This window comes from Rhodnius prolixus, unplaced genomic scaffold, assembly GCF_049639745.1.
Source record: "Rhodnius prolixus isolate KJV_2025 unplaced genomic scaffold, Rpr scaffold_2, whole genome shotgun sequence".
Taxonomy (NCBI): Eukaryota; Metazoa; Arthropoda; class Insecta; order Hemiptera; family Reduviidae; genus Rhodnius; species Rhodnius prolixus.
This window is the reverse complement of record NW_027411592.1, coordinates 20,092,110-20,116,112: the sequence shown is the minus strand read 5'-3', so window position 1 is coordinate 20,116,112 and position 24,003 is coordinate 20,092,110. Positions and strand designations below refer to the sequence as shown.

Below are 24,003 nucleotides of genomic sequence, written 5' to 3'. Positions count from 1 at the left end.
CAATAAGTTGTTTGAATGCACTAAAAGTGGGAGGAAACAAATACAGGGAAAACTTCTAAAAACCACTTTTTTGTCCCCTTGAGATCTCAAAACATACATACATACTTATTCGGCGCCTCATATAATGTCGGCTGTAGAGTTTTTTTTACACAGGAGCGCCAACTCTCTCAATCCCTGGCCAACCTCTTGGCCTCAGACAATTCTACTCCCTTATTTTTCAAGTTAATTAGGATGTTATTTTTCCAGGTTACTCTTCTTCTTCACCGGAGTCTTTTTTCAGCCACTCTTGTCTCCATGACTTTTTTGGGCATCCCGTAGCCTCCGTTCTATTTACGTTTCCATATCATTTTGAAGAACCTCATTTCCATAGCCTAGAGACGGACTCTGATCGGTTTGATTCAAAGCCCAGGATTCGCTCCTATACAAAAGGAATTTGTATAAGAAGAATGTCGACAAGTGGACTGCCATTTTCGTTTTGTCGTTCACTTCTTTTTTGCTTACAAATTTTTTGTTTATTGCTGAGTACATTTTCCTTGCAGCGGCCACCTTTGCATTTAATTTCATCTTTTAGTTTCCCGCACGCATATTTACACAACCAGATATGTAGGTCCTGCTCTATTATTTGTTGGTGATTCTCGCTTTCTTTTATGTTCTGGCGACCACCACGAGCTTCTTCTTACCGATATTTACAGTCTTATTCGGTTTCGCCAATTCCACTTTCCATATGTTAACATTTTCTTGCAGCTATTCTTCTTGTCTGTTGTTAACACTAGAAAATATGCAAATGCAAAGACAGAGAAGGTGGTTGGCTTCCAGTATCCTATTCGTGTAGCTCTGATTCTTCTTTTACATTCCTTATAAATCATCTACCAGAACAACAATGCCCAGAGGGCTACTTCCCTGCTTAACACGCAACGTAGAATCAATCGAATTCAGAGGGTTTTAGGTTGAAAATTCTAACTTATTTCCCGCGTTTGACTTAAAAATATTTGATCCTCTAAGAACAGCCTCATTAACTTTCTTATTTCGAAGTGATGCCTATAGCGTGACTCGCAGGTATTGACCAATGCCTTTTGTAGGTCAGTAAAACACACGTACACTGATATATTCTATGGCCTTTTCACATTTTTACCTTAGAGCGAATACCTGATCTTGCGCCTCCAATCAGGTCAAAAACCACTTTGATCCCCTTCCTAGTGATTCTCTATTTCCTTCCTCAATCTGTGTTCTATTATGACACGGGCATAGATTTTTCCAGACTCACTTAACTGTCCCAGTGATTTTCAAATTTGATGGAATTTTTCGCACTGGTAGGAATAGTGTATGATATATCCCAGTCTTAAGGGATTCTTTTGTTTTTGAAGATAGTTTCATAACTCTGAAAAGCAGTTTTCAAAATATTAAAATGAATTTTATTTCAATGCAAGGAATAATTCAAAACAAATTAACTTAATGGAATCGCATAATTTAATTCTGTAAGTATTGAATATATTTTATTTACATAATTTTTAAATAAATTTGATGATTACAAAATAAAATAATTGATTCAAGAAGCTTACGAGGAGTGCTAAGTAATAAAAATAATATACCATTTCTCACAGCTCTAATAATTCACGTATATACAATGAATGTTACATGACTTACTCTACAGTTTACAGTTCGCCTAAATATTTTTCTATTTATTTTGCATTATGCAAATCATCCAGGCATTTTATTTAGTCTGATGTAAATAGGTTTATGGCCAGAAGTTGATAAAGTAATTCTGGCCATTAATAAAACATTTATTATCTGCATATAAAATATATTTTCTGACACTGATGCGAAGCTGACATTTTCATCCCTTAATTCTAAACGATGGTCCTGCTGTATATTTGTTAGTGTTACTTTTGCGCGCGTTGACAATTGTGGTCAGTAGCGCCCAGTTAATATTATTTTCAATTCCTTTCTTTTCTCCAGAACTGCTCAGCAGCATTCCATTAATTTGAGAAGGCAAGAAGGAACTTTTTTTTTAGAATTAAAAAATAATAAATACAGTGGAACACAAAACAATGTTTAAACAATAACAAAGAATTGTTAATCCTAATTTTTATTTTAATCAAGCAAAGGATACTTTTGTATACAACATTAAATGTATTAGTTGTCTTTTTCACGAGAACACAGTAAAAATTAGTTATTTTTGTTGTGATTGGCTACCAACTTTTTTTAAATTGGTTATTTGGCAAAATAATGTTTAATTTTTTTTACTTTATAATACTTCATCATTCTTTAATTATAACACTTCTTTTTAATTTAAAGAACACAAAAAAGATATTTACTACATTATTCCATTTTTATCACAGTCCGAATTATTTAAATTTTTGAAGTAAAAATTATTATAACATATTCTATTGGTATTCTAAAACAATATTATATATTAGGCTAGACACACCTTCTATCGTCGACTAGCAACAGTAACTATTTCACTCCTAAAATTACAAGTAAATATTAAAAGGAAAATAATTACAAATACAGTCATGTTTAGGAGTTTCTATGTTGATTTTCATTAACGAATTAAGATGGAATAAACTAAGAAGAATGAAGTAGATGTGATGCTTCTCGAATTCTTTGGGGAGAGGTTTTTATAAATTTCATTTGGGTTCATACAAATATTTGATATTACTTCTTCTTTTCTGCCGGAAGAAATCTATTTTCTTTTCAACAGATTGAAGGATTATCAGAAGATTTAAATGTGTGGTTTCAATGCACCTCAGACATACTAAATATGGCGTAGAGAAATGGCTCTCAGAACAGAATCAATAGAAATTTAAAATTAGTTATACGAATTACTTTCATTTTTCATAAATCTTGTATGCTCGCTCTAATACCTACTATAGTAGATAAAACATGAATGTTACATGACTAACAGCTGTGTCTGTGCGCCCAGCCTAAAATAATGAACTTTGTCTCAATTCAATTAAAAATGAGAGATTCAAATTTAATGTAGTACAGTCTTAATTGATTGTGCCAAAAAAAAAAATTATTTCATAAATAAAGGACTTATTTCATAGGATAAAAAAAATGTATTCCCCCCATATTTTTTTTTATTTTGCTTATGATGAAATTCAACATTCTTGTATATAAGCTTTCATCAAATTGTCGAAAAAATATTTATCGATCATTATTTTTTAATGTTTTATTTACAAATATGTTCATATTTCTTAAATTATTATTGAAAACATGGTTTTCGTTATTTATATGTTCGAATTAAGTGTTGAAGATATTTTTTTAAGGGAAAAAGAGTTAAATGCAATAGACTCATGGAGTCTCACAGCACAATTGTTAATTACCACTTATTCTATGTAAATATCTTCAATAGGATATGCAGTCTCAATAAATTTTGTATAAAACCTTTGAAAAGCTCTCCTGCAACAGATAATTAAATACCAAAATTATATCTGAATTGAAATTTTTCGATATAGAAAGATAAGAATGTCAATGATCCAACCATTTCTTCAAGAACATGAAAGAAGAAAATAATTTTAATAAGAAAAAGATGGGACACAAAAGGGGTAGGTGTCACAACTCAAGTGAAAAATTCAAGAGGTAAGTTTGTTATGGTTTGCGGCTCAACCACTTCAAATGGATATAAATTTATTTTCTCGGTTGGTAGCTTAGGAATGGATGAATTTAGCGCGACTGGTAACATTAGAAGTATGTAAGCTAGTTAAGTGAGAGAAAGAAACTGAATTCTGCTTACCCAACTGCTTCAGCAACTGGTCTTGTACTATCACTACCAAGGAAGACATGGCAAGCAAATCTTTGTAGGGTTGGATGTTTCGTAATGAAACCCATATACCTATGATCCTGAGGGTGAAAAGCACAGAATGATACATTCTTCAAGGAATAAAAATAATCTTGACAAGGCGCTCTTGTGGTCTGTAATATTTAAAACAGAAAAAAGAACGTTTAAAAACTAAATCATATAAATGCAAGTATAAATACTTCTAAAAAAAAAATAATAATAATAAAACTGAACATGTATACACGAAATATTTTTTCAGTAGCAGCAACAGGATTTGGATTCTTAAGAAATAACCGAATTATAAGGATGGTTAGATTTTAATATCAAATTTTAAACTTTTTATGTTTTCGGTGTATAAAAAATGTTGAAAAAATAAATGATGGGTTTAAAAACAAAGGATAATTGATGCCTGAAACCTTGAGAAAGGTCGGTCTCCGGACATTGTTTGCTCGTTGCAGTCAAAGCTGATAGATACCGCCGAAGCGTGAAGTTTTATATTAATTTATTTATTTTATCTACAGGCTATAATTTCTTTTCCTACTACAATCTCTATTTATTTACAAACAAGATTGTATGAAATAAAAGAATAATGGCATTTGTAGATATTACCTTCCGACGGCTCTTATCAACCATGCGAAGTCCTTGGTCTGAGATTTCTAATATATATTGATGAGGTCGATGGTTACTTGCAACTATTTTCTTAACTGCTTGGCACAATACATTGGTGCCCTTGTGCCATAATGTCTCTACTGAGCCAAGATAACCAAGTAGAAATCTTTCTCTCTTCACTTTTGGGGTTGATGGATCAAAGTCAGTGTATTCCGTGTCAACAGCGTATGCAGAAGGGAAAACTCCTTGTTTTCCTGTCCTCAAATTTACTCCTAATAAATTTAAATTTACATTTTGTATAAATAAATCATTTGTCAAAAGATAGTTGAGAACAAAGTGAGAATTATGCGCTAAATAAAGAAAACATTTTTTATAAAATGTTATATTTTTGACTTGTATATAAAATGACGATATATGTACACAATAATCCTTCACATTTCGGAACATTTTATGACAGGAAATGGTCATAAGTTTTTCGGATTGAAACATTCTTTTATCATTTTTATTTATTTAACTGAAATCCATCATTGAAAGATTTATTGCTTATTTCACTATGAAGCAATGCGTCGTAAAACGGAGAAAGTTAAGCGCAGATGACATCATGCGATTCTTAGCCGCAACGTAGCACTGAATGGAACTACAGTTTCCTGACTATTGCAAAAATACATGGAAACATTTGCGAGTAAAAGGAGCCAATTCGATCGAATTTTGGCGAAATCGACATGCAAGTTTGATCCTGTGTTGTGTTTTAAAAACTTAGAAATAAAAATGTATCGGTATACAACTATCTTAAGACTAACTGGATAGATGGTGTTTTTATTTACAAAATTACAAAATATATCAAAAAATATATACAGGGTGATCCATTTAAAACGCACCAATCGCTAATAACTTTTTAGGAAAGCGGAATTTCGAAAAAACCAACGAAGTAAACTATATGTTTTTTTTTGGTCTAGTTTTCAAATTTTCCGACCCCGATGCTGTGCCTTCATTTTTAGGGGAGTCACGGCTGAAAACCGGTTTGGGGTTTCATAAGGACCACTGGTTTTGACAATGATTATGAAACCTACATAAAAAACTGTGAAAAATGACGTTAATTCCGTTTTGATATCCCTAATATTTGTTGAGATATTTAAGATCAAAGTTACAATTTTTTCTATTCGCGAACGGTTTTCAATATTAATTTTCCAGCAGAAATACACGTTTTGGGAGGTCCTCTGACTGCAAAAAATGTTATTTGTGACGCAAAGTAAAATAATAATAATAACTGAAGATTTTAAAACATGTAGCGCAATTTAATGGTTGTGGGTGAATCAGGATAAATTGGTTTTATCATCAAATAAAAGCAATCATCACATCATTTTAATGCACCCCGTATGCAAGACTTCTTGACCTATGATTACGGTAAGAATATCTTGCCAAGGATGGGTGGGTGTTCGTCTAGTGGTCCATAGCGTGGTTTTGTAAGTGGGAGATCCCCAGTTCGAATCCCGCGGGTGCAGTCATTCACAATTCTTAATGCATCATAACACTTTTTTAAATAAAATGTAGTCAAACGTAGGATTCGAACTGGGGATCTCCCACTTACAAAGCCACGCTCTTGATCACTAGACCAACACCCGCTCCTCCCTGGCAAGATATTCTTACCGCAATCATAGGTCAAGAAGTCTTTCATAAGGGGTACATTAAAATAATGTGATGATTGCTTTTATTTGATGATAAAACAAATTTATCCTGATTCACCCACAACCATTACATTACACTACATTCTTTAAAATCTTCAATTATTATTATTTTTTTACTTTGTGTCACAAATACATTTTTTGGAGTCAGAAGACCTCACAAAACGTGTATTTCTGGTGGAAAATTAATATCGAAAACCGTTCACGAATAGATTTGTAACTTTGATCTCAAATATCTCTACTAATATTAGGGATATCGAAACGGAATTAACGTCATTTTTCACAGTTTTTTATGTAGGTTTCATAATCATTGTCAAAACCAGTGGTCCTTATGAAACCCCAATCGGGTTTTTAGCCGTAACTCCGCCAAAAATGAAGATACAGCATCGGGGGTGAAAAATTTGAAAACAGACCTAAAAAAAACATATAGTTTACTTCGTTGGTTTTTTTCGAAATTCCGCTTTCCTAAAAAGTTATTAGCGATTGGTGCGTTTTAAATGGATCACCCTGTATACACTTATACATTATTAGACAATGAATGGTCATTTGTCCATCTGCCAAAAGACTAACTGGATTTCGCTCACATCACTAAAATCAAAAAACGCCCATTAACTCTAATCAGCTCTAACCATTAATCAACCGACTGAGACCACAATGTTCCAGATTTCTGTAAACATATATATGTATTTATTCAGCCTTTTGCACCGCATGAATGGGGGCTAATAAGATGCAAAAATTAGTTGCAGGTGTAGGAAATAAAAAGCTGCAAATCGCTTTGGGACCAACGAGATTCATAAGAAGTGAAATAATTCTTAGGTATCTAGAAGTACCCATAATTAAAGAGTTCAAAAGTAAGAAAACGTTGTTTTTCTACACACAGGATCAGGGCTCCCTCAATTAAACCCTCAACTAAAATCAAAATTATCAAGAAGACTTTCCACCAAATTTATCACTTATGAATTAATGATTCATGCTTATAGATCTTCAAATAATACCTTTCGAAAGGGTAGGTGCTTTTTTCTTTCTTACTTCTACCTCTTCTTTATTTCATCCATCGCATACTCATTCATATAGTTGGAATAAGTTTACTTTCAGAGTGGAATTCAAACTCTTAATTTGGATTTGAAGAAAATAAGGTATGACAGATAAAATGGACAATTTAATTTCACAGTTCTCAATTATGAACGAAGAAAAAAAATGAAGGTTCCTTAAAAAACTGCATGTAAGCCATTAGTTAATTTGAAAACAAGTTACTTCTATCACCCAGATTTGTAAATTTTCAAGATAATTCCAAGTGCTTAAAATATCAGGAAAAACATTAGTTTAGCGTATAATATATTATTTAAGTTGCAAAACAACAATGAAAGAACGTAAGAAATCAAATTTTTACTTATTAATATGTTTCTTATTTTAGTAGAACATAAATGTCTGCGAAATTTGGATTTGTAAAAAAAATTTTAAGAAAGGCGCCAAATGGACAAAACACCTTAGCCCTGTTACCATGGAGACTCATTGCCTCTGACTAGTATAAGTTCGTATTGTAGTGAACCTCGACTTATAAATTATTTCCATTTATTTTCTGAGAAAAAATATACAAAAAAAACTAAAATATTCGTAAATTGTAATCATTCAGAATAAAACATTTTCAACTCTGAGGAATTGATGGTTTTGTTAAGAAAATCTCATCCATTACCGGTATGTATACAAATTTTTTATTATGGTTCAATTAAAACATTGTAAATAAAAATTAAACTTGTTCACTGATGAACACTGTAGTCATATGAAATTTATTTTTCAACTTAAATATGTCATGTGTTTGAGTGGTCAAATTAATTTAGTAAAAATGAGGTAAAAGAATGAGTCAAGCGAATGATTTAGGACCATTGAACAATAATCACCACTTTTTTTATTTGATTGTGTGTATAATATCATCAATATTAAGTAATAAACATTTTGTTTATAGATATAAGAGTATAAATCCTTCAAAGAAAAAAGAAAGTAATTAATATGTCCGAGAAGTTAGAAGTAGGAAAAAGCATAATAATTCTTCGCAAAGATGGCAGAAAACATTCTGCCATTGTGTCAAATGTGGATGATAAAGTACAAACTGTCACAGTGGAATGGTACGAAAATGGTGAAACTAAGGGAAAAGAAATAGAATTTGTAAATGTTTATGCACTGAATCCACATATAAAAGCTGACAGCGCACGCGCAAAAGAAGGCATTACTCCTTTACCATCCAACTTGTCATTGCCAGCGGCAAACCCAAAAAATGTAAGTAATCGAACAATTATGCGCAACGGTCGTTTAAGTGCAATCAGTACAAAAAATGCTTATGGAAACTGCGATAAAGTCACTTCTCAGGTTTCAGTAAATATTCATTCAAATGCAGCAAAGTTTCGGATGTCACGCATGTCACTAGTTCCACCACCCAGCCTCTCCGAAACTAATATTACCAAACGAAATGCGAGACCAAGTGTTGTAGTCGAAGTAGAAAAGTTAAAGAAAAACAGAGAAGAAAGGCGTCAACGCCAAGCTGAAGTAAGGGAGGAACAGAAAGCAATAATGAACTTTTATCCAAAGAATTCTAATTGGAAATTTGGAAAAATGATTACAGATTATCAATCAACGTTGGAGTTTAAACCTTTAGTCGGTACAGAAATGGTTGAAAGTAGGCAAATTACAGTATGTGTTAGGAAGAGGCCGTTAAATAGGAGAGAAGTTGGAAAAAGTGAGATAGATGTCATTTCTGTGCCAAAAAAAAACCTCATTATTGTGCACGAACCGAAGAATAAAGTTGATCTCACTAAATATTTAGATAATCAACATTTTTATTTTGATTATGTGTTTGATGAGAAATGTACAAATGAAGTAGTGTACAAATATACAGCTAAACCTCTCATAGAAACTATATTTGATGGGGGAATGGCTACTTGTTTTGCATATGGACAAACTGGCAGTGGTAAGACCTACACAATGGGCGGAACATTTTCAGGTAAAAAGCAAGACCTTGAGAACGGCATCTATGTTATGGCAGCAAGAGATGTTTTTGGATTTTTGAATTCACCACGATATCAGCATCAAAGATTAATGGTGACATCGACTTTTTTTGAAATATATCAAGGGAAAGTATTCGACCTTCTCGCAAAGAAGGCTAGGTTACGAGTGTTGGAAGATGGAAAACAGCAGGTTCAGGTGGTAGGTCTGACTGAAAAAGCAGTCACGTCATTGGAAAGTGTACTCGCTTTGTTACAGGAGGGTAACTCAGCTAGAGCAAGTGGTAAAACCACAGCAAACTCTAATTCATCCCGATCACACGCTGTATTTCAAATCATTCTTCGTTATGTGGAAACCAAAAAGCTATATGGAAAGTTCTCTCTTATAGATCTAGCCGGAAATGAGAGAGGGGTGGACACATCCACGGCTAACAAGACGACGCAAATGGAAGGAGCAGAGATCAACAAATCTCTGTTAGCCTTGAAAGAATGTATTCGCGCTTTGGGACGTAAAGGTGCCCATCTTCCATTTAGACAAAGTAAACTAACTCAAGTGTTACGAGATTCTTTCGTAGGCGAAAAATCTAAAATGTGTATGATAGCAATGATTAGCCCAGGAATGTGTTCTTGTGAACATACCTTAAATACACTACGTTATGCTGACCGAGTGAAAGAGTTGGTTCCAAATGATGTGGAAGAAAATGAATCCGTTCATTTGGAAGAATCCAAAAATATAATTGACATACAACCAAACTGGGATGATATCAATCAAGAAATCACGAAGAATTTTTTTGTCTTGGAACAAGATTCGGAATATTTACAAGATAAATTGATGATGGATATTTCTTTTAGAGAAGGAATTTCTCGGCCGCTGTCAGAACTTTCTAATCAAGAAGCTGCAATAACGAATTTATTGTAAACAGTACAACAATCATAATTTTATGTTTTTTGTTGAATGTAAAGTATGTGAAAACAAAATGCAGAAAATGAAATATATCATAATGGTTTAAATTAAAGAGACAAATAAAATAATGTAACTTATTGTCTCAGACTTAAAAAGTACTGTTTAAATTTTTATAATGATCAATCAAATTGTTTTCTGGAAAAATCGGTAAACTTTTAAAATTGTGCCTTTTATAATAAATCAATCAGTATTATAATAGGGCTCAATCATAATTCGTTTCTATATTTCTATATTCTAGACAAAAATATCATTCGAAGTATATTATTTATAAACCTTCGTAGAAATAAGTTCTTTGAATGCAATGAGACTTGATATTTTAATATGTAATGTAATTTGGACCATAAAGACGAAGATTTGCTTGGTGTAATTAATAAAGAGAACATTAAAAAGGTATTGTTTACTTCATTTAGTGCCCAAGAAATTAAATCACCTTTATCAACAAAGAAATGTTATAAATGCTAGTTTATTGTATAGAAAAAACTTACTTTTTCATCATTACTAACAGAAGATATAGCGTAATAGAATACTTAAAAATTTATATCATTCTCAGTATTTATTAATTAAATAACTGCAGAACAGCAAATTTAGTATAGTTACTAAAGGAATCAGTATTACTAACACACACACATATAATTGCATTCATAATGCATTAAATGTTTCCATCGTTCATTTTTTATTATATCCTGCTTTTCCTTATCACGATTATGGGTTCCAGTAATTAGTTAGTAGTACTTATAAGAAAATGCAATATCTGAATTAATTCAACGTGAATCCTGAAGAGTGATATTTCAATTAAAATGTTTTGCTCCAAATCCACTCTTGATTAAAAAATGCTCTTCCTTTATATTACTCATAGCTGTATAAGTAACAGAGCAATAATTGAAGAAACAAACCAGATTGCAAATTTAGACTTGTACTGTTATGGACATACCATCTTATCTAATTCACTTAAATATTAATAACCGTTTACGTCACTTTCTAAAAGTTCTCCAGTTATACAAAATGAAGACTGAGTTTTATGGAAAACAAAAATGAACTCAATCTCAGCCAGTAAGAACTTTTACTCGGTAATTAAAGAAAATAATTTGGGTAACAAGTGGATTTTGTGCATTTAAATTTTAAACCTTTGCAGCTCAAGTAGTTGATTTATCACGATCTAGTTTTTTTTATTCATTTATCTAGGTTTCAGAAAGAGAGCTAGAGAACATTAATAAAGTTAAGATATAATTCAATTATTTATTTTTATGTATTTATTTCAGTATTAGTTTATGTTCTAATAACAATGCTACCTCAACAATTAGTCATTCTTATTTTATTTTATTAATGAATATTATTTTAAATCTCATTGACTTTATTTTTTAGCTATTCAAAATGTTTAGGTTTAACGTCACTTAATTTTAATTTATTTAATATTTTAGCAAATAATTTCTTTATTAGAAGTTTATGTTTGATTGTATTTTTTATGTAATATTAATTTTTGTTAATCTTATATAGTGTGTGCAAATTCTTTCACTGATATACAAACTTATAATTGTACCATAAAATAAATGAACACATTTTGTAAACAGTGTGTTTCAAAACAAATTTTTTTTTTTTTTATATACTATATATATATTGCAGTAAAAGAAAGTGTTTCAAACCAGATTTTTGAAAATTCAATTTTTATATATAAGCATTTTTAAAATTAAGTGCAACAATTGCAATAAATATTTGGCATAACCAGAAGCAATCCAGAAGTACGAAAAAACAAAATTAAAAACAAACGTAACAAAACAAATTTTGATTTAACGTTTATATCACTAGCAAATGACAAAACTTACCTTCACACCATAAATCTTCAGCTTCTTTTTGTACGTAAATTGGATCACCAATTTCAACATCTATTTCATCTCTATGCCTAGGTATGAATTTATGCAAACCTCTGTGTGTAGCTTCTAATAATTCAAGTTGAGCACAGGGCAGACTAGAACTTTCTGTAGAAGCAGGTGTCGTCGAACCTAAAATAAATATATTATCAATAAAACTTCATTAACCAACTTCAATTTATTTTACAAAAAAAAAAAAAATATTTTAACATTAAAAATTTGGCAGAGCAAAGGCCAAAAGTGAGATTTATTTTCTATTATCTATTGAGTGCTTCATGAACACATATTGTCTGTGAGTACAAAATAGTTAACCATATTTTAGATAGATACTTTATCTCCTAGATGAGATACTTATTGTTTTGAGTAAATTATTTTTTTTTAGTCTCCATTGAATAATCTTTATTTTATGTTTACAAGTTTCCTAGACGTTTCGAACTGTCTGTATTAGTTTATATGCAGAAAATCCTAAAAGTCATTGCCGAGAAAAAACTCCAAAAAAAGTGAACAATTTATTGGCTGCAGAAGATTTAATTTTAGCAACAAATTTAAAACTTGAGGAAGGTAATAGCTCAATGGTTAGTATGTACATCTAACGCGATGGCCTCGGGTTCGAATCCAGTTGCTCTGGCCGTTAGATTTTCTCTTCCTAGAAGGTTCTTTCAGATCACTGTCCTGTGATGGACAGCGTTGTCTGTAACAGGAGAACCTTGAGCGGAGGCTGGAAGTGTAATGTTAAAAGCTGCGGGCGCCAGTAACTTCAGCTGTAGGAGCGCCTTAAAAAAAATAAAATAAAGCACAAGTGAAAATAGAAAAGGGAATGTATACCCATCCCTCTTCTAAAAGTACCTTTCATAACGTTTTTCTAAAAAAAAAAATAAATCTGTTTTAAGAAAATCCCAAAATGCTGGAAAAATATATTCGCTAAAGCAGCAAAGTCAATTTTTTTTGAATTTAGAAAAGTAGTCCCACATTTTATCCTAATTAATAAAAATATAACTGGTAAAGTACAAAATACGGAAATGGCAATTTAGAGAAAGCTTAACTCTACACCATTCTTTGAAATACCGTATGATTACCAAGTTTAAAGAATATATTGGAGCCTTTTTGAGAAAATTTTTAAAATGAAAAATTAATTCAGTCAAGTTATACTTCTGTGTGATCGAATTTGTTCTGAAAACCTTATTTGGCGTCCTCTCGCAGTACCTAAGCAATATATTAAGTTTGGACCCTGAGCGATTTTTCGCTTTTGAGTTGTAAATAACCACTTTATGTACTTGTACCTCACAAAAGATAATTCTTGTGAAAACTTAATGAGGAAAATCTGCATGATTACAGGAGGTACTTGCTCATGAAGAGGAAGGAAAAGTAAACATTCTTTCCTTATTTTATGGAATTCAGATTGGAATTGCCGCTTATTTAACTTTTAGCTTCGCGGTTGAATTATTTCATTAAAAAACAGTAAAATGTATAACCTGTGTTTAGAGGCACTGGCGAAGTAGATTTTGGTCCATCTGGAGAATGTGCAGTAGAATTTCCAGAATCAACATCACATCCATACAAATCTTCATCTCTTAGATACTTCAACATGAGAAGGTTTGATGGCGGAGCTCGCACTCTATTTCCACAGCCTGTTCCTTCCAATTGAAGTGACAGCGCACTGCCTAGCTCATCTGCCAGGGTCATCACGTACGCTTTTAAATAACAAAATATATAAAATGTTAACGTTTATCTCTTGATTTAGAGCGTTGAACACAATAATGTGAAATATAAGTGCATAATCTTTTCATCCATGAAACTAATCTTGACATAATTTTTCTATGTCGTACTGTTGTAAAAGAATTTATTATTCGTTTATCTAAAATCAATTAAAAATCAAAGTGAATATTTTATACATTTTTTGCCGAATTTTATCGTCAATTTTTAAAAGAAATCGTGGATTTTTACAATGATGAGTTATAGGTGAAAAAGGTTTGCTAATAAATTTTTAGTTTTCAACGGAAAGAAAATAGAATACAAACCTATCAAGTCCAAAATACTGCTGGTAATCAAAATTGTATTCTAACTAACTACGTAAAAGTGTTAATTCTAAACATGTTAACATAAAAGTACATCTGTTGCACAAATCGTACATCAATGCGTAAGCTGTAGTTTTAATTCCAAAAAACTAATTTTTTTGGGATTGGCTCTCTTTTGTTCAATACAAGGGACCTCTTTCTTCTGTGTATTAATACACAAAACAGTGCGAATTTAGCATTAAATTTGAAGGCATTCATGTTCATGTTCAAATATTAGTCTATAATTGACAGACTGAAACAGTGAAAACAGATGCTTTAAATTATTACTTTATTTTAGAAGCATTTCGTTAACCAATCCTTGCTACGTTAACATAAATAAATTAATCCGCTGATATCTTCTTTGGACCTGGTACGTATTTACAAAGTTAAAATAAAACATAAGATAGTAAGAACAAACTACTTTGTGGTCACTAGTTTTGTAAACACTACTATAAATCTATTTATCTTACGCTTTTTGTGCTTAGGAATCTCGGGTAATTTCCGTCGACGTCTGAGAGCAAGAGGTGGCCTTGTGGTCCACTGTGGCTCTTCTTCCACACTCCCGGGACTGTTCTCGCTACTACCACCTTCCTCCCTAAAAATGTCAAGAAATAAAAGATTATCCTTTTTCTTTTGGAATACATGTTTTAAAACAGGAAGAAAGCTAAAGAAATACTTAATAAGTAATTCTTAAAATAGTAACGATTTTCTTGATTTGTTTTCAACAGACTTATTATGCTCCACTTCCTTCCAACCATAATTATTTTTTAATTTGTTTGATGTTACACACTGTATTATTTAACTATAGAAATGAATGGAATAATGATATACTTTTTAACAGTATGTTTATTTATTTATTTAATTTTTTTATTACTAAATGTTTCAATAGATAAAATTTTATCTCCATACATTTTAAGAGACAATACTAATTTCAATTTTTTTCCACTCGTGATTAAAAAAAAGTCTAAAGATACTTTAAAATACGCCCCTAGTTTGTTGTTAGTCGTAAGCAATGCAATAAGCAGAAATTATAAATTTTAAATGATTTTATTATGATGTATGCATGATTTTTATAATACCTCTTCATTGGATATTTAAGGCAAATCGAATAATGTCAAAAGATTAGACTTAGTTTGGAAGGCAGCAAGAAACAAAAAATATAATTAATACAATATCAAGAGTGACTAAAAATTACCAAATTTCGCTCAGTAAATCAACAAAGTTTCTTTCTTGCTTTTGCTTAAAAAAAAGTGCCTATTGATTTTATTAGAAAACAATTAATAAAAAAAAAAGACAGTAAATATTACATATTATTATAGTTCTGATCAATGTGAACTACAAAATCTTATTGTATAATATTTTACCTCTCTGAATACAATTTTTTGTTGAAATTTTCTTCCTCTTCTAGTTCCCTTGGAGCAGCTATTTGGTGGTTTACATCTTTCTCTGTCGCACTCTCACTGCTCTTTGAAGATGTAGGTGAATCCTCATCAAGTAAAATGTCAGGCACAAGCCTGGGAAAAAGGTCAACTTTTTTTTACCTGTTTGGACTAAATTTTTATAAATGCTAATTATTATTTCTTTTAAAAATAAGTTTAATGATATCAAATCAAGCTGATTAGACATCAGTGGGGAATTCCGAATGAAAACTAATCATATACTGTCACATTTTTTAAACCTTACGTATATGTTTGAACAGAAGCTTTGATGTGTTGCGGTAAAGATTCAAAATGTTGACGAAATTCTTCAAATTCTGTGTCTGCCATGATTCTGGTTACATGAGAATAAATGTAAAGTAGTGTAACTAAATGTAGGGGTTGCGGATTGTCTCAGTTGAAACTGGGAGCCTTATATTGATTCACCCCACTACACTACTTCTTCCGATCCTCCTGTTCTACTTAATATTAAATATCTCTAGTGAAAATACATAAAGAAGTACCTGTGAAAGAATTTAGTAAATGTTACCTTTTTCTATTTAGCACCAATAAGTAAATTTTAAAATTAATAGTTGAAAAGTCAAATATTTTTAGAAACACAATTAATTGGGTCTTTTAGAGTTTCTTAGAGACGATTCCATGTTTTATCATTTTACTGATCCTTTATTTTGTAAGACTATGGGTTTGTTTTTCCAAAAAAAGTTTCATTTCATTTAAATTAAACTAGTTTTATAAGTTCATAGAGGGCGCTGCTACAATGATATTGAGTTTATGAATAACCTACTGAATGGTTTCTTCACAACTTTTAAAAGCAGAAAGTTGTTGGTCACGGTGGTCTGCCTTAACAGTAAAATAGTCATTAAACATAAAAATGTCTTCATTTAGCCCTTATGTAGATAATGGAGGGTACGTTTTTAAATGTAATTTTTACAAAATCTTTCTTTGTTGATCTATAAATAATGCTTGCAAATTTTCAGGAGTGTTGTAGCAGTTGCAGGAGATGATTTTGCTATCATAGCATCTGACTCGAGATTAAGTACAGGGTTTCAGATTTACTCTAGAAAACAATCGAAATTATTTAAGTTATCCGATAGGACGATTCTTGGAAGTTCCGGCTGTTGGTGTGATGTTTTGTCTTTGACTAAGTTAGTTCAAACAAGAATGAAGGTATGACTTTTTATTTAAATATATGTTTTCCAGTCAATTTGTGAAAAAATTGTAAATTTTTAATTAAATTTACAATGCCTGCGACATATTACACTCTCCAGAAGTATTATTTTCCCTAGAATGTGATATATTTAAATAGATAAATAAAAGGCTATTGTAAAATGAAGGCAAAAAAAAATTCAGTTTACTAACCATTTTGAAATGTTATTTTAATGCTATTGTTTGTATGTTCATATCTAGTAATGATGGAAAATCATTCCACCAATTAATTAATATTAATGACCTCTCATCTAGTTCTATCTAAGAAGTCTAATAAGGCCTCTAAAATAAAATTTTGTTAGCTTATAAATTAAATTTTATTGAAAGGACGTATTACATTTCAGATGTATTTGTATGAGCATAATAAGGAAATGTCAACATCTGCAGTAGCCCAAATGCTTTCTATAATGCTATATTATAAACGCTTCTTTCCGTACTACGTTTCCAATATTTTGGCTGGTTTGGATGCGAACGGGAAGGGAATAGTGTGCAGTTACGATCCGATTGGACACTATGAATTTTCGAGATACAGAGCAGGTGGTTCAGCTGGAGCACTTTTGCAGCCTCTTCTTGATAATCAGGTAGTTCATTTCAGGTTTACTTTATCAACGTCTTGCACTTAAATTTACTTGTTTATTTTGAGGTACTGTTCAGCCGATCTCTGTAGTGACGAAATAAATGTATTATCATTAGTGAAACTTGTGTTGACCTAGAGGAATTAAGTGTGTCGCAATTATTAGTAAATGGTTTTGGAATTGTCTGTAAAACAAGAGTCTATTATTACTGCCTGTTTAAACGCTATTTGTAAATTTGTACTTAAACTCAGTTGTGAAGCACAGTATGGTGAACGTCACTTTGTGTAAAATAGAATGTTCTATATAGCCTGTTATTTTAGTTGCACCGAACAGCAAAGAGTTGCTACAGGTTTCAATGTGGCTTATGGATTGCTTTTTGTTACTTATGTGAAATTGCCAGTCGTCAACCTAGTGCTTTCACTCTGCCATCAGTTCTAGTACTTTGTACTGCATCACGCCCTTCCTCGTACCTGCATTGCCAGTCCTAGGAAGAGTTTTGTGTTGCTTGAGGTAGTGAGTGTTTCATAGTTAAGTAAACACCACTAAATATCGTCTTAAAGTGAAGTTGCAAATATTAATTTATCAGATTTATTTAATTTCATTTTTAGACCAAAAATTAAATGAATTTTGCGTTATTACATTTACTTAATGCATGTTGAGAGTCAAGTGAGTAGCTCCAATGTGAATGAACTGGATTGTGGAGGAATGTCTGAAAGTGAAAAAGAAACATAAAAGTTTTGGACCGTATTTTACCCTGATAAATTTTTTTTAGAAACCTTTAGAATGAGTTTACTAATTTGGTGAGGAAGTGGTTAGCTGAGTGGCTAACGAATATTGGATTCTAATGCGGAAATCACGGGTTCGAATCCAGCTGCTAGCCCTCAAATTTTATCTTCCTAGTTGCTCCTACAACGCACTGACCAGTGATTGACAATTGTCTGTAATGATAGATTATATTGCACTTCAATTGTTTTATTTTCGCATTTTATTACTACGATAGTGCTGAATTTATTATATTGAAATTAAATATAAACAGTGGGTCAAAAACTTCGAAATTTTTGCATTTTTTTTCTGGTACGTATTACTTTTTCGTAGCGTTATTAATATTAGTGTTCTATTTGCAGTTGGGTATGAAAAATCAAGAAAATGTAGAAGACAAAACTTACAGTATGGAAAAAGCTCTAGCCATTGTTAAGGATGTGTTTATATCTGCTGCTGAAAGAGATATTTTTACGGGTGATAGTATTTGTATTGCCCTTATCACTAAGGATGGAATCAAGGAAGATAGTTTTGAATTAAGAAAAGATTAATTATTTTTGCAACTTAAAAATTACACTTTAATAAATATCCTTTTTTTTAAAAAAATGTTTTATTACTTGTGTGTACTGCAGAAAGTATACAAAACCCACGGAAATCCATCCACCAGTTTTTAAATCCCTTTAGTCAGCATAGGAGGGTGAATTTAGCAAATATCACTATGGAAGTTCGCCGAAACAATTCTACAGGTTTTTTTCTAATTTGAAAAAAATTAAAAATCAAGTATATAAAATTTAATTCATGTTGTAACTTGCTCTAAATTAACCAACGAAGTTCAGTTTTATGAATTATTATTTTTTCTTGGCATATTTGAGGCTTCATCAGTCTTATTCAATCTACATGAAGTATGCAAACATTGGCTTAACTGGAGAGACTACTGGATTAGCAAAGTATCTTCGAAGTAAATCCTGTAATGAATGTATTTTGAAAGCATTTGCTCATCGTGCCTTCCTCACGACTCTTTCTTTGCACAAACAATTCATTGCAGGGGAGTATAGGCCAAAACCTATCAAAAATAATTTTAAATTTAGTGATTTTAGCTAGCATTCAAACGATTATAAATATTGGTTAAAAGCAGAGGATTTTTTTTTGTTTAATTGCAGAAGCGATTTGAGAGCCCATTTTTATAGTATCAGTATTCGCTAACTGGAAAACAAGACCGTTTCCTTTTTACGGAATTAGTTCTTTCACTTAGTCGATCTTCATGCGTCTTATTTAACATTTACAATAAACCTGAACGGTTAGAGCCAGGGTCTGCAAAACTATGGTGGTGTTTTAGGTTTGATTCCCGGTCTTGGACTTTATTAAATGAGAAATTTAGTTGGCATGTACGTCTTTGTCCGTGAAACCTTATTTGGTAGTTAGACAAAGTCAGCCTGAAAAAAGGCATATTACTTTTTTTTTCTTACTAGTAGTTCACTTGAACAACAATCCTATTTCGTTTGCGACGTTTGTCGCTATTAGTTCCTCTTTCACTCATTTCATGATCAGATAATTTCATTCGCTGATGTCATTGGAGACATTCTCAACAAAAAGCTATTGAAACTATTGGTCAAACAAGCTTTCTCCATGGATTCACGTGATTTATCACACGCTTTAAAATCGCTATCTACCAACAATTTTACCTTATATGCTTCAAAACTGATCCTTTTGTTACATGGTGATTGTGGGCTGTTACCTTTTCTTATTCTACTCTGAATATGGACGAAAGTTCATTAAACATACATAATGAGAAATATCCAGAAGCTTGAAGTTGTAAAATACATTACTTTCACGTTGTCCACAACATGGAACAATACCGTAGAAGGACCACCATGGCGACCCAACCACATACACCAAATAGAATGCATCCACAATTCAATGTAGTTTTAGTGGTTTTAGGTTTAATGTTAAATGTTAATTGAAAAACAAGTTGTAAATAAAGGAACCATGTAAGAAACAGGGTTAAGTATACAACTATTCAGAATTTAATTTACCATGAAAGGCAAGGAACGAATATATTATATATTTTCAACATAAATTTATTTCTAACATGTAAATGATACAATTATGTAATAATATAATTTTTATGGCTCAAGAAATGTGCAGGTTCTTTTTATATACATATACAAAAATGCACTCACCAAAAGTGTATAAATGTACATATACATACATACTTTAACACTCATTCATATTTAAGTTGAAAATTTTTCTAGAACGTTCCCCTTCTTAATACCTAAAATAACTGTAATAATATATGTCCTGTAAAGAATAACAAAAAACTCAATTCTACTCTTGTCAATTTTTATCATTTATAAATTTTGTTAGTGTATTCCTTTTATGAAATATATTAGGAGTGTAGAAAGTCGGAAAATAGAAGAGATGTTAACTGTTAACAAACATTAAAAGAGAAAAAGAATGTGAGAATTGTGCTCTTTGATTTAGTAGTTACGTCTTCTGCCCCCGGGGATATCACTTTTTCCCTGGGGGCACTAACGGTTTGCCTAGGTCCTTTCCTCGTAATTTTATACCTGTAAAAATCACAATGATTTAATTAAACAATTAAAATAGTAAAATGTTTATGCGGTCAAAGTGAACAACTAATGTTGAACAAAAACTTGTTTCAAAGTATCATTTATTATTACCAATTATCTTTATACTTGATTTTAGAACCATATTTATCCTTCTATACAAAATAGATAGGATTTGTGCATACAAAAAATGACACTTTAGGGTGAATTTATCCAACCATATGAACTACTCCACCAAATTAAAGAAACACGTAGGAGCCATCATCGCCAAAGAACTCCACAAAAACTATTCTTGAAAAAACGTTTCGAATAAAAGTTGAAAGTATTGTAAAGCAAATTCGTATGAGAAAATCGCTAAAAGTTTTGGATGTTTCCTATACCAAGTTGGTGGGAAATGATGAATAATTACTTCCCATTAAGAGGCATGAAAAAAAGAAACTACATTACTTTCCTGGTAAGATCAATCGTAATTAAATTATTTCTTCTTAAAGGATGAAGAGAAATAAAGCTGCGATTTCAATAACTTCTTCTAAAGAGGGGAAAGAGAAATTAACCTGTGATTACAGTACTTCCTTTTAAGATGAGTAAGGTAAATAAAACTTCGAAAACAGTATACTCCTCTTAAGAGGAGAAAGAAAATTTCTTCCTAAAAGAGTAAGAGAAACTAAAATGCTAACATGGCACGATTACAATAATTCTTTTTATAAGGTAAGAGCAAGATAGCACTTTAGAGGGAAGCTTTAACCATTTCTACCTATAAAATTTTATAAAAATCGAACAAAGAGTTACAGCGTTATTATTAGTAACAAATTTTAGAGAAAGCCTCTTCTTCCATCGGATGTTCATCGTGGAGACCCAAGAACGCACATCTAAATGTGTGAAATTCCGAATCGAATGACATCTCATTCATGAAAATAGGTTCACCCATTTTTAGGCGCTACTTTGTTTACAAAACAAGTAAGTACAACAAGAAAAATTTTTAAATTTTTGAAAATGACGTTTTTGTTCATTTTTGGTAACTGTTTTCTTTAAATCTATTAAATTCACGTAAACGCAAAAAAAAAAAAATACACTTATAATCGAGGATATGCCCAACACAAAAAAATAAAATCTTTTATAGAACACAGAAAAAATTGTCCAATAAAAATTAATCTTACCAAGAACTCTCTCCATTTTTCCAATAATGGCTTGGTTTGGGATTCCCCTTCCGGCCTCGTAATCATTTACAACTTGAGGTTTCTCATTGCATCTCTGTAAATAAGTATCATGTACTCAATATACATACAGTGAAAATATTCTTTCTAAATAGAGAAGGAGAGAAAACAAAAAAAGAACTTATTAAATATTTCAGGTTTCTTCGAATATGTTACAATAAATATGTTCTAACTCAATGACTATGAATAAGAACCGTCTTGAATTTTTAAGCTCTCATTTTTTGCAATAAAAAAATGCTTTAGATGAAGATCGAAGTTGGAGGAGATATGGTAGTGCTGCTAACCGTGGCAGCGTGCTGTGAAGTTTCTATCAATCGTTCTAAAGATTTCTCTTATCTTCGTCACAAATTGAAGTTCATTATAATGTCAGCCATCATACAACCCACACGACGATTCTACTAACCTCTACTGATCACGCAAACAGAACAACTTTAAGTGGTACCGTTGAAATGGCCGTTGAGCCAACCAATAAGGGACTATAATTAATACCGGCCTAATGTGGCCTTTTTTTTTTAAAGAGGACGATAGATTAAAAAAAACATCTCCACAGAGTGTTGGTACATGGGAGGCTTAACCCTTTCCAAAATCAGACTGTAATAGAAGGTGAGGAAACGGTGGCTTTTAACCTAATTGCAATATAATCGCTAGTTGGCAATGACTACGAGACCTCTGCCCTTGGAGATAATATGCAAAAACGATTGATGGAAAGAAAACCCGACTGTAAGAAGTCGGCTTAAGTCTATTTGTTTAATAATGTTTTGCCAATTCCATTATAAAACTGTTGGTAAGAAAAATTAGGCAAAGAAAAAGAAGCTTTTTCAGCAAAGAAAAGTAATTTGACTTTTCCACGTATGGGATGAAACTAAAGATACTTTATAAGACCCGTAAATTGGTGCAAAAATTTATATTTAAGGGCAACGAATTAGGACTGAGGTTCGGTAGCTAGTTAATGGAAGTCAAATTCTCTTCACCAATCTGATGCATCAATCTTAAAAGAAGGATGAAATTAGGAAAACAGAATTAAAGAACTTTCTCAAGAAGTCGAAAGCTAGCTAAATCAACCCAGCATTGCAGATCCCAACACACACAGATTTCATTTTTTAACTTCTTAAGCTTTTCTCCTTATTCAAACAAATTCCTCATATTTAAAACGAAAAACTTCTTATCACTAAAGAACTAAAGTAATCGCCTATTTTTGCAGGCGAGGTTTAAAGTCTAACGGTCACATAATTTGTACTATAACTACGTACACTCCACAGACATAAATCTTGTTACTCCTGTTATTACTGCATTAATAAACAGCATGTATTTCGTAACCGTAACTACTACAGTCTTGTTAGTGAACCTGTTATTAATAGCGATGTTGCTAGTTTCTGTAATATCTATTTCAATATTTAGATATTTTTAAATAAATTTTACATTACCGTTGCAAACTCTTTTTGACTCCAACCTTTGGCCTGTCGCCCTTGCTGAATCAGTTTGCCAAGACTAAGCGGAATGGTTTCGTGTTTTAGTTCTTCAGTCTCACGATCTAGCTTGGCAGTATTTTTGGTGGAGACATGTTGTTTATTTTGGCCCCCGCCCCCTAAATAAAAATTAAAATTATTTTCTGTTTTTAATTTATTTAATGAAATACGTAGTAAATTATAAAGTATTTACATTTTATCTGTGTTTCTACAGGAACACCTTCCCGGCGTGCTCGATTTACAGCCTAGTCATCAAATATCAATTAATATTCAATAAATTTAATCAAAAAATACTTAACAAGATATTTAATAGGATATATATATTACTATGTATAAAGAAAAAACATACAACAATAAAAGTGTAAATGTGAACTACACATCTATGTAATCAATATAAAGAATTTATAATCTACATAATTTTATTATAATATATTTCATTTGGGTTAATGGCTTTGCAAAAAGCATTTTAAATCTTATATAAATAACATTATGTTTAAAAAACGAATAATTTAAAATAATTTCGCTATAATGATTTGTTTTAAAAATTCTTGTAAAGAGGACAAAATCTTACTTGTTCAGTTTTCAATGCAGAAGCTTTCTGGGGCTTCTTTTTTAAAACTGTAACAGTTTCCCAGTCAGACATATTTACTTGGTAATTAAGGATAACTAACTAGGCTTGGATTACAATGCACGAAAGTATTTAAACAAATTTGGTCGTACTTGGTGGTTGGAACACTTAATCCACATACACCGAAACACAAATCCTAGATTCAGATGATCACAAGTATCAATAATATATAACCAACTGATGATTTCGATCAGTGCTGAG

General features: G+C 31.5%; 4 protein-coding genes across 4 annotated transcripts; 2 read left to right on the top strand and 2 right to left on the bottom strand.

Moving 5' to 3' along the window:
* Nucleotides 1-1,449: 1,449 nt before the first annotated feature.
* Aplip1 (JNK-interacting protein Aplip1) lies at nt 1,450-15,812 on the bottom strand. The gene is made up of 8 exons (XM_074118478.1): nt 15,635-15,812; nt 15,316-15,465; nt 14,422-14,546; nt 13,370-13,588; nt 11,853-12,029; nt 4,391-4,662; nt 3,737-3,915; nt 1,450-3,402 (listed from the first exon to the last, which is right to left on the bottom strand). The coding sequence occupies exons 1-8, from the start codon at nt 15,715-15,717 to the stop codon at nt 3,330-3,332; spliced, it is 1,278 nt and encodes a 425-aa protein (XP_073974579.1). The 5' UTR covers nt 15,718-15,812; the 3' UTR covers nt 1,450-3,329.
* LOC141449242 (kinesin-like protein Klp10A) lies at nt 7,085-10,423 on the top strand. Its single transcript, XM_074118471.1, has 2 exons — nt 7,085-7,767; nt 8,036-10,423. Exon 2 carries the CDS (start codon nt 8,080-8,082, stop codon nt 9,985-9,987), a length of 1,908 nt encoding a protein of 635 aa, XP_073974572.1. The 5' UTR covers nt 7,085-7,767; nt 8,036-8,079; the 3' UTR covers nt 9,988-10,423.
* A 323-nt stretch (nt 15,813-16,135) lies between the features above and the next one.
* Nucleotides 16,136-18,533, top strand: Prosbeta6 (proteasome beta6 subunit). The gene is made up of 4 exons (XM_074118479.1): nt 16,136-16,293; nt 16,365-16,554; nt 16,938-17,174; nt 18,293-18,533. Exons 1-4 carry the CDS (start codon nt 16,259-16,261, stop codon nt 18,476-18,478), a joined length of 648 nt encoding a protein of 215 aa, XP_073974580.1. The 5' UTR covers nt 16,136-16,258; the 3' UTR covers nt 18,479-18,533.
* Nucleotides 18,534-19,984: 1,451 nt separating this feature from the next.
* mbf1 (multiprotein bridging factor 1) lies at nt 19,985-23,972 on the bottom strand. The gene is made up of 5 exons (XM_074118482.1): nt 23,746-23,972; nt 23,368-23,419; nt 23,133-23,293; nt 21,652-21,745; nt 19,985-20,494 (listed from the first exon to the last, which is right to left on the bottom strand). The coding sequence occupies exons 1-5, from the start codon at nt 23,815-23,817 to the stop codon at nt 20,436-20,438; spliced, it is 438 nt and encodes a 145-aa protein (XP_073974583.1). The 5' UTR covers nt 23,818-23,972; the 3' UTR covers nt 19,985-20,435.
* Between the last annotated feature and the right edge of the window lie 31 nt (nt 23,973-24,003).